A 13,391-nucleotide genomic window follows, 5' to 3' on the forward strand; every position below is an offset into this window, starting at 1 on the left:
CATGGATTACTCAAGGAATAGAGGTATCTTGTAAAACAAAAAGAAAACTGTATCTGTCAATCCAAAACAGTTCTGATGATGATGCTATAGCACATTACAAGAGATACTGCAAAATATTAAAGACTGTAATACGGGCATCAAAGCAAATATATTACATGGAAAAGATAGTCATATCAGATAACAAAATAAAGACAACATGGGATATAGTGAAGTGGGAGACTGGTACAACCAGATATGAAGCGGGGCAAATAGCATTAAGAGTAAATAATACATTGGTGACAGATGTGTATAATGTTGCAGAACTTCTTAACAAACATTTTATAACTGTTACTGAAAAGATGGGGTTGCCAGGTTCTGTAGATGCTGCCGTGAGATACCTTAGACCAAACATTTCAAGTAACTTCCATAATATGAATCTGACCCTCACTACCCCAACAGAAGTAATGTCTATTTTGGCCCACCCCATTAGCTGTGCGGTCTAACGCACTGCTAGTCACTGCCAGTCCCTGGCACGAATCTGCCCGATGGATTAGTGTCGAAGTCCGGTATGCCGGCCAGTCTATGGATGGTTTTTAAGGCAGTTTTCCATCTGCCTCAGCGAATGCGGGCTGGTTCCCCTTATTCTGCCTCAGTTACGCTATGTCAGCGATTGCTGTGCAAAAATTTTCTCCGCGTATGTGTACACCATATTTAGTCTACCACAAAAACATAAAACATTGGGGCTACACTCTGGCATGAAGCGTTACTAGGGAAGAGGGTCCACTGGGGGCCGAACTGCACAATAACTCTGGGTTTGGTGTGGGGCGGTAGTGGGGTGAGTGGACTGCTGTAGCCTGTTGTCGGGTTGTAAACCACTGAGGGCTATGGCATGGATAAAGCCTCTCCATCATTTCTACGTTCCCAGTTCCACACAATACAATACGATACAACGTCCATCATATATTCCTTAAAATCAAAAACATCTGGTAAGTATGATGAAATATCAACACAGTTAATTAAAGGATGTGATTCTGAGTTAAGTAACATATTAAGCTATCTGTGTAACCAGTCATTTATCAGTGGAATCTTATCACAAATAACATACTGTCATAGTTGCAGTTCAGATTTCTAAAGGGTTCTGATATTGAGAAGGCTATCTACACTTACAGTGAAAATGTACTTAATTCATTAGACAAAAAAATTGCAAGTAACTGGTATATTTTGTGATCTGTCAGAGGCATTTGACTGTGTAAATCACAATATCCTTTTAAGTAAATTACAGTATTATGGTGTAACAGGAAATGCTGCAAAATGGTTCAAATCTAATATCTCTGGCAGGAAACAAAGGGTGTTATTAAGAAAGAAACATGTATTCAGCTATTAGGCATCAGCCAACTGGGAACTAATTACGTGTGGGGTCCCACAAGGTTCCATCTTAGGGTCCTTACTTTTTCTTGTGTATATCAATGGACTTTCATCAGTAACATTACCAGATGCCAAGTTCATTTTGTTTGCCGATGATACAAACATTGAAATAAATAGCAAATCAAGTGTAGTCTTAGAAAGACTGGCTAATAAAATATTTGTGGACATTAATCACTGGTTCCTAGCCAATTCTTTGTCACTAAACTTCGAAAAAACACACTAAATGCAGTTCAGAACTTGTAAGGAGTGTCCCACGAGTATACGCCTAACAGATGACGACAAGCAGATAGAAGAAGTGGACAGTGTTAAATTCTTAGGATTACAACTTGATAATCAATTCAACTGGGAGGAGCACACCTCAGAACTGCAGAAGTGTCTAACCAAATCTCTATTTTCAATGCGAATTCTGTCAGACATAGGAGATATAAAAATGAAAAACCTGGCATACTATGACTACTTTCACTCCATCATGTCATATGGGATTATTTTTTGGGGTAATTCATCAAGCCAAGCTAAAGCAACGTGCAATAAGAGTTATGTGTGGTATGAACTCAAGAACATCCTGTAGAGGCCTGTTAAGGGAACTAGGGATACTAACTACTGCTTCCCAATATATTTATTTATTAATGAAATTTGTCATTAAAAATATATCACTTTTTCAAAAAAAAAAACAGCACAGTTAATGGAATCAATACTAGAAATAAGAATAAACTTCACAAGGATTTGACGTCACTTACTCTTGTAAAAAAAGGTGTGCCTTATTCAGGAACACACATTTCCAATAACTTGCCAACAGCCATAAAAAACATAACAACCAATGAAATTCAGTTTAAGAGAAGCCTAAAGGATTTATTGGTGGCCAACTCCTCCTACTCCATTGATGAATTTCTCAGTAGAACCAACAGATTTTTGTGTGTGTTACAATCAAACTTCTGCACCATTTCAGTGCAGTAATGTGTTCATTGTAAATAAGTACTGTAGTAGTTATATGTTTATTACTTTATAAATAAAATAAACATTTTTTAAAAATTTTAAATTCTGTGTATTAATGTGACCTTAGTAGATGAGTGCTGTAAAATGATCCTTTTATATGGTGTTCATTAAAAAAATGACAATCATTCCACTTGGGACCTTTGGAAGGTACATTAGCTTATGTGTTTTAGTTGTAAATACTGTATTTGTCATGTATTATTGTTTGTCTGACATGTTCTACATCCTGGAGGACCATCTCATTACGAATCAAAAGGAATGACAGTAAATCTAATCTAATGTCTTCTACTACATGACGTTATTTTGTGAAGTTTATCTATTCTGCAGGATGAAGCAGGTGATTTTTGTAGGTGATTATTAGCATCATTATTATTATTATTATTATTCTTTCTTTTCTCAGACGTTATGTCTGGTCAAAAATGGAAAGTGACGCAGACCTTGGTCAAGCGTCACTTCCTTTCAACTGTACAGTATATGTTACATTGCATTTAAGAACTTTCGGGTAATTGAACATGTATCAATAATTACAGATTTCTGTAGTTGTATATATAAGTTTGGATGTAGCTGTACTGCGTTGATGTACTGGTGGATATTGTGTGGTATGACTCCTGTAGTTGACAGTATAATTGGTATAATGTCACCTTTATCCTGATGCCACATGTCCTTGACTTCCTCAGCTAGTTGGATGTATTTTTCAATTTTTTCTCCTGTTTTCTTTTGTATATTTGTTGTATTGGGTATGGATATTTCGATTAGTTGTGTTGATTTCTTCTTTTTATTGGTGAGTATGATGTCAGGTTTGTTATGTGGTGTTGTTTTATCTGTTATAATGGTTCTGTTCCAGTATAATTTGTATTCATCATTCTCCAGTACACTTTGTGGAGCATACTTGTATGTGGGAACATATTGTTTTATTAGTTTATGTTTTATGGCAAGTTGTTGATGTATTATTTTTGCTACATTGTCATGTCTTCTGGTGTATTCTGTATTTGCTAGTATTGTACATCCGCTTGTGATGTGATCTACTGTCTCTATTTGTTGTTTGCAAAGTCTGCATTTATCTGTTGTGGTGTTGGGATCTTTAATAATATGCTTGCTGTAATATCTGGTGTTTATTGTTTGATCCTGTATTGCAATCATGAACCCTTCCGTCTCACTGTATATATTGCCTTTTGTTAGCCATGTGTTGGATGTGTCTTGATCGATGTGTGGCTGTGTTAGATGATACAGATCACAAAGTACCAGATACCCAGAATTAAAATTTTTAACAGAACAATGACTAGCTGATCAGATCCGTGTAATAATCAAAAGTAACAGGATACCCCAGTCAGAATCAGAGAACATGAAACAACAAGTACAACAAATACTGGAACAAAATAATATGCAATCAGAAGAAGAATAAAATACAGTAATGGACTCACACAGCCCAGAGCAAACAAACAAAGAACACAATGCATCAATTAAACAATCAGAGGAAAACGAAATCTTAAGACAGCCACCAGAACAAGTACAAATACAACATGAAGTGACACACCTGTTAGATATAGAAGAAAAATTTCAGCTGACATATACAGAATACAAAGACACAAATACAGACATTAGACCATTCTTGCATAGACCACCAAATAACCCACAAGTCGAAACAACAATAACAACTATCAACACAATCATACACAACAAAATAATTGAATACAACTATGGAAGAGTTACAACTAATGGTTTATATAGGAGCACTCACTACACTAAATATACACACTAGGTAGAGATCAGAACCAACCAACACACAGAAGAAACCCATAAAACCAGCATGGCAACACAGGCTACAGATCAGAATAGAAAAACTGAGAAAAAACATTGGACAGCTAACACAATTTATAAGAAATGAAATATCAGAATATCAGACAAAAATCAAAAATGGTTAGGTAAAATCACACAACAAGAAGTGATAGAGCAATTAGATGAAAAGAAGCAGAAATTACAAGCATGGGCCAAACATCTTAGAAGATGCAAAAAAAGTAAAAATAGAAGGAAACAAAACCAAACATTCAACACAAACCGAAAGAAATTTTACAATACAATAGATAACACACACATTAAAATAGACAATCCACCAAACATAACAGACATGGAACACTTCTGGAGCAACATATGGTCAAACCCGGTACAACATAACAGGCATGCACGGTGGATACAAGCAGAAACAGATACGTACAAGATGATACCACAAATGCCTGAAGTGATAATTTTGCAACATGAAGTCACCCAAGCAATTAATTCTATGCACAATTGGAAAGCCCCTGGAAAAGATAAAATAGCAAATTTCTGGCTAAAGAAGTTCACCTCAACACATTCACATCTAACTAAATTATTTAACAGTTACATTGCAGACCCATACACATTCCCTGATACACTTACACATGGAATAACTTATCTGAAACCTAAAGATCAAGCAGACACAGCAAACCCAGCTAAATATCGCCCCATAACATGCCTACCAACAATATACAAAATATTAACTTCAGTCATTACACAGAAATTAATGACACATACAACACAGAACAAAATTATAAATGAAGAACAAAAAGGCTGTTGCAAAGGAGCACGAGGATGTAAAGAGCAATTGATAATAGATGCAGAGGTGACATATCAAGCTAAAACTAAACAAAGGTCGCTACACTATGCATACATTGATTACCAAAAAGCTTTTGATGGTGTACCCCATTCATGGTTACTACAAATATTGGAAATATACAAAGTAGATCCTAAATTGATACGGTTCCTAAACATAGTAATGAAAAATTGGAAAACCACACTTAATATCCAAACAAATTCAAATAATATCACATCACAGCCAATGCAGATTAAGCGTGGAACATACCAAGGAGACTCATTAAGTCCTTTCTGGTTCTGCCTTGCTCTGAACCCACAATCCAACATGCTAAATAATACGAGTTATGGATACAATATTACTGGAATATACCCACACAAAATCACACATCTGCTGTACATGGATGATCTAAAACTACTGGCAGCAGCAAATCAACAACTCAACCAATTACTAAAGATAACAGAAGTATTCAGCAATGATATAAATATGGCTTTTGGAATGGACAAATGTAAGAAAAGTAGCATAGTCAAGGAAAAACACACTAAACAAGAAGATTACATATTGGATAACCACAGTGACTGCTTAGAAGCGATGGAAAAAACAGATGCCTATAAATATCTAGGATACAGACAAAGAATAGGAATAGATAATACAAATATTAAAGAAGAACTAAAAGAAAAATGTAGACAAAGACTAACAAAAATACTGAAAACAGAAATGACAGCAAGAAACAAGACAAAAGCTATAAATACTTATGCTATACCAATATTGACCTACTCATTTGGAGTAGTGAAATGGAGTAACACAGACCTAGAAGCACTCAACACACTTACACGATCACAATGCCCCAAATATAGAATACATCACATACATTCAGCAACTGAAAGATTCACATTAAGCAGAAAGGAAGGAGGAAGGGGATTTATCGACATAAAAAACCTACCTTATGGACAGGTAGACAATTTAAGAAAATTCTTTCTAGAACAAGCAGAAACTAGCAAAATACACAAAGCAATCACTCATATAAATACATCAGCTACACCACTGCAATTTCATAACCACTTCTACAACCGTTTAGATCACATAACATCAACAGATACGAAGAAAGTAACTTGGAAAAAGAAAACACTACATGGCAAGCACCCGTATCATCTAACACAGCCACACATTGATCAAGACGCATCCAACACATGGCTAACAAATGGCAGTATATACAGTGAGACGGAAGGATTCATGATTGCAATACAGGATCAAACAATAAACACCAGATATTACAGCAAGCATATTATTAAAGATCCCAATACCACAACAGATAAATGCAGACTTTGCAAACAACAAATAGAAACAGTAGATCAAATCACAAGTGGATGTACAATACTAGCAAATACAGAATACCCCAGAAGACATGACAATGTAGCAAAAATAATACATCAACAGCTTGCCTTACAACATAAACTTATAAAACAACATGTTCCCACATACAAGTATGCACCACAAAATGTACTGGAGAATGATGAATACAAATTATACTGGAACAGAACCATTATAACAGATAAAACAACACCACATAACAAACCTGACATCATACTCACCAATAAAAAGAAGAAATCAACACAACTAATCGAAATATCCATACCCAATACAACAAATATACAAAAGAAAACAGGAGAAAAAATTGAAAAATACATCCAACTGGCTGAGGAAGTCAAGGACATGTGGCATCAGGATAAAGTTGACATTATACCAATTATACTGTCAACTACAGGAGTCATACCACACAATATCCACCAGTACATCAATGCAATACAGCTACATCCAAACTTATATATACAACTACAGAAATCTGTAATTATTGACACTTGTTCATTTACCCGAAAGTTCCTAAATGCAATGTAACATATACTGTACAGTTAAAAGGAAGTCGCGCTTGATCAAGGTCCGCGTCACTTCCATTTTTAACCAGACATAACATCTGAGACAAGAAAGAAATAATAATAATAATAATAATAATAATAATCCCTGTGGAGGCCCGGGAAAAGAATAGGCCTCTGGTATGTTCTGCCAGTTGTAAAAGGCGACAAAAAGAACAAACCACTAATAGGGCTAACCCCCCTTTTAGTGTGATTAGTTGGTTCAGGACAGAACTAATGAAGCCTCGGACAAGCGCTGTCATGGTCGGGGACGACACTTGAACCCTATGCCCATCCATAATGGTAATGACACTGCTAGCCACACGAAAAATGAGTTAAATCCCAATAGAGGTGTTTTGCAGGACATGCTTCGTGCAACCACCATAGAAGGAAAACAAAGACAGAGGACGAGATGGTCTGATAAAGTTAACCGACACCTCATGTTCTGTTATTACCAAGCGACAAACTTAGGAACCAACACAACTGGATACAGATCACAATATTTTAATGTGTGTGTTATCTATTATTATTATTAATATTATGAAGTATTTATGTATTACTTATATGATGAGGAGAATGATATTAGGTAGGGACTGGATAGGGAACATGTCTTTTTCTTACCGTGGAGAAAGTTTATGAAAGACACATATAGTCAGCAAGGTTTGTAGTGCAAGTTGTTTTTGGTCTGAAGTAACAGATGCAAGTAAATACTCAGTTAAATTTATGCAGAAAGGTTGGGTCTATGTGAAGTGTGACACCTTTTGTAATTAGGCAACATGTCAGTAATCTGTGCACTGGAAAGTGATTAAGTGTCTTGTTGGAAATTAATGTGAAGAATGTGACACTTTCAAATAGGAAGTAAGCTGGAGAATGTTTTTAGGGAATTAACAACTATACCTATACACCACTACATACTTGTACACTGTTGAATGATAATGAGAAGTCAGAAATGTTTATTTCTGAACTTATGAAATCTTTTTACTTTCACTGAATCATACAAGGTAAGTCAAGAAAACACATCTGAACACTTGTGGGTAGATGTATTCAATATTCAAAAGGCTCTATAAATTGAATTACTTATTGTATCAGACTATATACTTGAGACATATAACTGTTCTGTTACTATTTCTGAAAATCTGATGAATGATGGGAGTTATATAGTTACTTTTCTGAAAACATTATGAGGTATATACTAAGTTTTTGAAACATTTTACCCCAGATGGCAGACTTATAATAAATTTGTTTTGTGCTTGATGTGCACCAAGTGTTACAACCCAATAGTGGCTTACTGAAACATGTAATGATCAACATTTAATTGTACAGAAATTCTAGTTTTTAAGTTTTTAAAGTGTTTCACCACAACCATATCCCACACAATGACTTTTAAATATCTAAGTGGTGTTACATATTTTCTTTGCCGTTTTGTTATTTATGTAAGCAACTATGAGTATGGGAGTGATTCTTGAATGATACTAACAGGTACAAAGACTACTTTGCATAAAAGACTACACCGCATTAAAAAAAACTGCATACCACTATCATTTTTGTAAATACCTTGAAGATACTGTATGATAACTAGTAATATATGTATACTATTCTTTGTCTTTGAACTACTTGTAAACAGAAGGCACCATGCGATTTTATGTAGATGTCTATGACACAAAACAAGCAAATCCTATTTTCACCGAAGTGCGTAAAAGATACCGGGCGAGTTATTGACATCTGTGGGCACTTGCTTCCCAAAATTTGATACATAATATCATCTGAGTACAGTATATAATTTTGTGTATTACCTTTGTGGACATTGTCCAATTAAATCCGGTTTTAAGTGAATATTCAACCAGAAATTGTATGTAAATTTCAGACAACACCATGATCTGGAGAGGATATTTTCATTTTTATGCTTTCAGTGTTAGTTATATGACATGTTCTATGGACATTTACCATAGTGTTAATAAATATGTTATTTCATTGATGTTGTATATTATCCTCACCCACGAGTTGAACCAAACTGATAGTGAACTGGGCTGTGTGTTTAAACACACTACATGGTACCCTCAACTGGACTTGGACTTAAATTGTCATAAAGAACTTTTAGTTAAGTGCTAGATTTTACAATGTGGTATCCCGAATTGAAGCTGTGCCATGTTAGCACACCGGACTTATATTTGAACTACTATACACACAATCTAGTATCCTGGAACTGAGTAGTGCATATGTAGCACACAAAACCTTAACAAATGCCTTGACGTTTTAGTAGTGTCTATGCTGCACACAGTATTTCATGAACTACTGACAATGTAAAATAGTACTGTAGCCACGGTAGTGCCAAAAAGGTACAGAGGACTTGTTTCTAAGATATGGTATCGCATTTTTCAGTAGCGAAATTGGTATAGTAATCTACAATAGTGCAAATGATATAGTATTTTACAGTTATGATGAAAGTAACAGAAAAGACTGTTTTCAAAATAGTATTAACTTTTCAAAAAATTTAGTAACTTTAGGAAGTCAATTGAATAAGAAAACAAATCATTTATCTTAGAATTTTCTGCCTCCAAGTTAAAATTTTCAGATTGCTGAGTGTTAGTTTTAGTCTTGTTACCCTTAATGCATTAATATTTGCTTTACAGTTTTTGTCTTAGTGTAAGTATTTTTCTTTAATATTGCTAATTAGTAGTTATACAAAATTCATCAGCATTATGACATCGGACCTTTTTTTTTTTTTTTGCGAGAAGTAACCCATTCAAATTTATTTATTTACTTTTTTCCAGATGAATTAGTATTTGCTTTTGCCTAAGGGTTTGCCTGGTATTCTTTTCACTCAAACTTCATATCAGTTAAGAAGTCATTTTTATGTTTCTCTGGTTTCTTGTTGAAATGCAGATTCTGAAAGCATTGTTTATCTTGGAATTTTCTCATGAAATATTTCACATATGTGGTTAGGGAACATTGGATTCTGAATTTTATACACTGAAAAATGTTGTTGGAAATATCCTTGGAGCTGTGTCCACTCCTAAAAATCAAGACCATCAACAGTATGAAGAAATCTTTGTTTATGTAAATATATATTTTCATAATTGTTCCATTGTGATGATGACGATGACAAAAATTGCTGTCCATCTAACACTGGTGGCTCATGCAAAATTTTACTGATGTGCTACAATACTGCAAATATAAACAGATTTTTTTTGACTGTATCGTCATGACAGGATTGACTTAATACTGTTGTGATATTAGCTTTACATAACGAACTAAGCTCATGTATGATATTTTTATCTACATCTACGTAGATACTCGGCAGTTGGTCACATGATGCATGGCAGAGTGTAGTCTTTACCAGTGGTAGTCATTCCCTTTCCTGCTACACTCAAAATATAGCATGGGAGAAATGACTGTCCACCTTTGTGTGGGCCCTAAATTCACATGTCTTATCTTGTTGGTACTTATATGGAAAATATATTTGGTGGCAGTAGAATCATTCTGTAGTCAGAGTCAAATACCATTTCTCTAAATTTTCTCAATAGTTTTCCTCAAAAACATCGTCTTCCCATTTGAGTCGCTGAAGTATCTCCATAATTCTTGTGTGTTGTTCAAACCAACTGCTAACAAGTCTAGCAACACACCTCTGAACTGCTTCAATGTCTTCCTTTAATATGATCTGCTGCAGATCCAAAATACTCAAGCAATATTTGAGAATAGATCACTAGTACCCTATATGACATCTGCTTTACAGGTAACCACAAAACTGGTTATCATCCATCTTCACTGCCACAATCCTCACATGCACATTCCTTTTCATATTGCTTTGCAACATTACATTCACATGTTTAAATGATTTGACTATGCCAAGTGGCACACTACTAATGCTGTTACAGAACAATTTTCTTTCCCTGCTCATCCACATTAACTTACATTTTTGTACATGAAGAGATAGCTGCCATTCATGACAACTAGGAATCTTCAAATGAATTTGTAGTTGAAATATGGACAACAAGCAACCCTATAATGGAATGACGATAATGAAAATTTGTGCTGGGCTGGTATTTGAACCCTGATTTTCTGCTTATTGCAAGATGTCATCTTACCATTAAGCTATCCAAGCATGCCTCATGGGCAGACTCGATCTTCTATATGTTGTTAACCATGTGTCTATAACCTACACTAGTACATCCATTATGTCTATTCCCATACAGGGGAGACATTTTAATTGAAAGTCACTTGCCCAGTGTTGGCAGTTAAATAAGATATTGCAGTGCCTGTGTTGTTCAGAAGTACAATGTAGTGGTCTGTCTGACATGTATGTATGTCCAGAGGACCACTGCATCACACCTCTTACAAAAACAAGCAGTGCAATATTGTATCTTAAGTAGAAATCTTGTCTAAGGCATCTTGTATCCCATTACAGTCACACAACAGTGAAATGTTTCTGTACATCACAGCATTATCAGTAAATAAACAGATTGCTGCCCACCCTATATGTTTATGATTTCCATTGTTTCTTTTTTGTTAATGCATTGATGTCCTAGATCTTTCACCCCTTCTACCCCACGCATTACTGTTCATGAATAACAAACATGGAAAGCAAATAACACACTGTACACATCACAAACACAAATCCAATGCTCTTCATACACTTTCATACTAAATCTCCTCATATACTCACTTTTTTACCACCACCTACAACCTTTTGACTTACAAGTGTAGTAATCTTAACTAAATTGAATATATTAATTTTACCAATATAAATTTAACTGTTTAAATGTATTTAAAATTTTATAATTGAAACTTTATCATTATGACGGGGGAAAAGAAGCACAGAGCAGCAAGAATCAAATGTGAGCTGACAAACTGCCAGCTGGTATGCTTGACCAGTGCACCATGGCACTGATATGTCAAGTATTGCTCACAAATCCCTCATACTTTACTCACAAATTATTAGAGAGAAATTTACATTTTTTATGGCCCATGCATTTTGTATGGGATCACGTCCAAATGATTAGGCTATCACGAGTTCTGTGCTCATTGTGTTCCAAAACGACTTTCTGAGAATCACAGAACTCAGCTGATGACTGCTTCTCTTGACAGTCTTCTCCTAATGTGTAGAAATTAGGGATTAAGTTGGGTAAGAGGATTGTTGAGGGAGAATTATGGTGAATTAGTGGGGAGTTACTCTTTGTATAACAGTGCAGATGGAGATGACACAGTGATTAACATGTTGAGAATTGATGGAAGAAGTAATTAGTACCTCTGGTGTAGTGTTTTAGGCTGGAAGCAGTAGACTATAGGTGTTGATAAGCAAGAGTGAAAATTTCTTCAGTGGGTTCATAGCAACAAGCCATAATGAGATGTATTGAATGGTTGGACTTACGAGTTTCAGAAGAAAGTAGAAATTGGTGCACAGGTGGTCTTAGGACTGAGAAATGAGAAATTCCACAGAGTATTTTTTAGAAGGAATTGGAGGCCATGCTACACTTCTTGACTGCAGTCGATGCAGCAAGTCTTGTCTATTGATTACATTACCACCACCAATTATCATCATCATCTGGAATCTGTTGTTTGTACAACAGCTACAAAATTGCAGTAAATATAAGGCATACCTGGTAGATTTCTACAGCTGTATCTGAAAGAACTTCTCTGTATTCAGTGAGATCAAAATTCTGTAGACACTGTTCATTCTGTAGTGATGTGTTTTCAGTTTGGAATGTTTTGTCTCCACTATACTGTTTCAGATTATGCAGAAGCCTCACAGTATTTGAAAGCCACAAAACCATTGTATCAATATCATCATGGCCTTTCTTAGTAACTTTTTCAATGGTGTAGATAGTTGCTGTCAGGAGTAACTGTACTTTCTCATAATCATTTTGACAGTCGGCATGCCTAATGTACATGAACAAAATGTATGCAGGCAATCCTGGCAGTAATGTTACAGCAATATGTGGCATTAATTCTGCAATTAAAAGAACGTAAAATTCATAAACAATGGAAGTACTTCAATAAAGAGAACACATGAGTGAACATAATGAAAAATTATTCAGGCATATATATTGACCAAATATCACATGCCTAACAATATATCTAATATTCTCTTTGTGAAACTCAAAAATTCCTTGGTAATGTCTTTCCTTCTTTCTTATCCCTCTTCTGTTATTCCTTTGATCTTGCCTCTTCACTAGCACTTCCTCTATTGAGTTTTCAGCTGTTTCAGCATTGTTATCTAATTTGCTGGAAAACACTAGGGGAAAAAAGTAATATTGTTTCTGGAGCAGTTACACAATCATTATAACAGCACCTCTCAAAATATGGAATAATTTTAACATCCTGTTTATTGGTCTTCGAAATATACTTACACCCTGCATCCTTCAGCACTTCAGTTTGCAATTTTAAGCTGTTCCTGCATTTTGAAAGTTCCTCTTTAGCTAAATCTAATTTTTCTTGAAGAACCTGGAATTTGTACACAACACATTTAGAAATAATTAATA

The 13,391-nt window shown here is 35.1% G+C and overlaps 1 protein-coding gene across 1 annotated transcript in view; it reads right to left on the bottom strand.

Moving 5' to 3' along the window:
- Positions 1 to 13,278, bottom strand: part of LOC124555909 (unconventional myosin-Vb-like) — a 65,179-nt gene extending 51,901 nt beyond the window's left edge. Inside the window, exon 1 of the mRNA XM_047129966.1 lies at positions 13,260 to 13,278. Coding sequence (XP_046985922.1) covers positions 13,260 to 13,268 — 9 coding nt within the window. The 5' untranslated portion in view covers positions 13,269 to 13,278. The remainder of the gene's footprint in view (positions 1 to 13,259) is intronic.
- Positions 13,279 to 13,391: the final 113 nt, after the last annotated feature.

The sequence above is a fragment of the Schistocerca americana genome, chromosome X (assembly GCF_021461395.2).
Source record: "Schistocerca americana isolate TAMUIC-IGC-003095 chromosome X, iqSchAmer2.1, whole genome shotgun sequence".
NCBI lineage: Eukaryota > Metazoa > Arthropoda > Insecta > Orthoptera > Acrididae > Schistocerca > Schistocerca americana.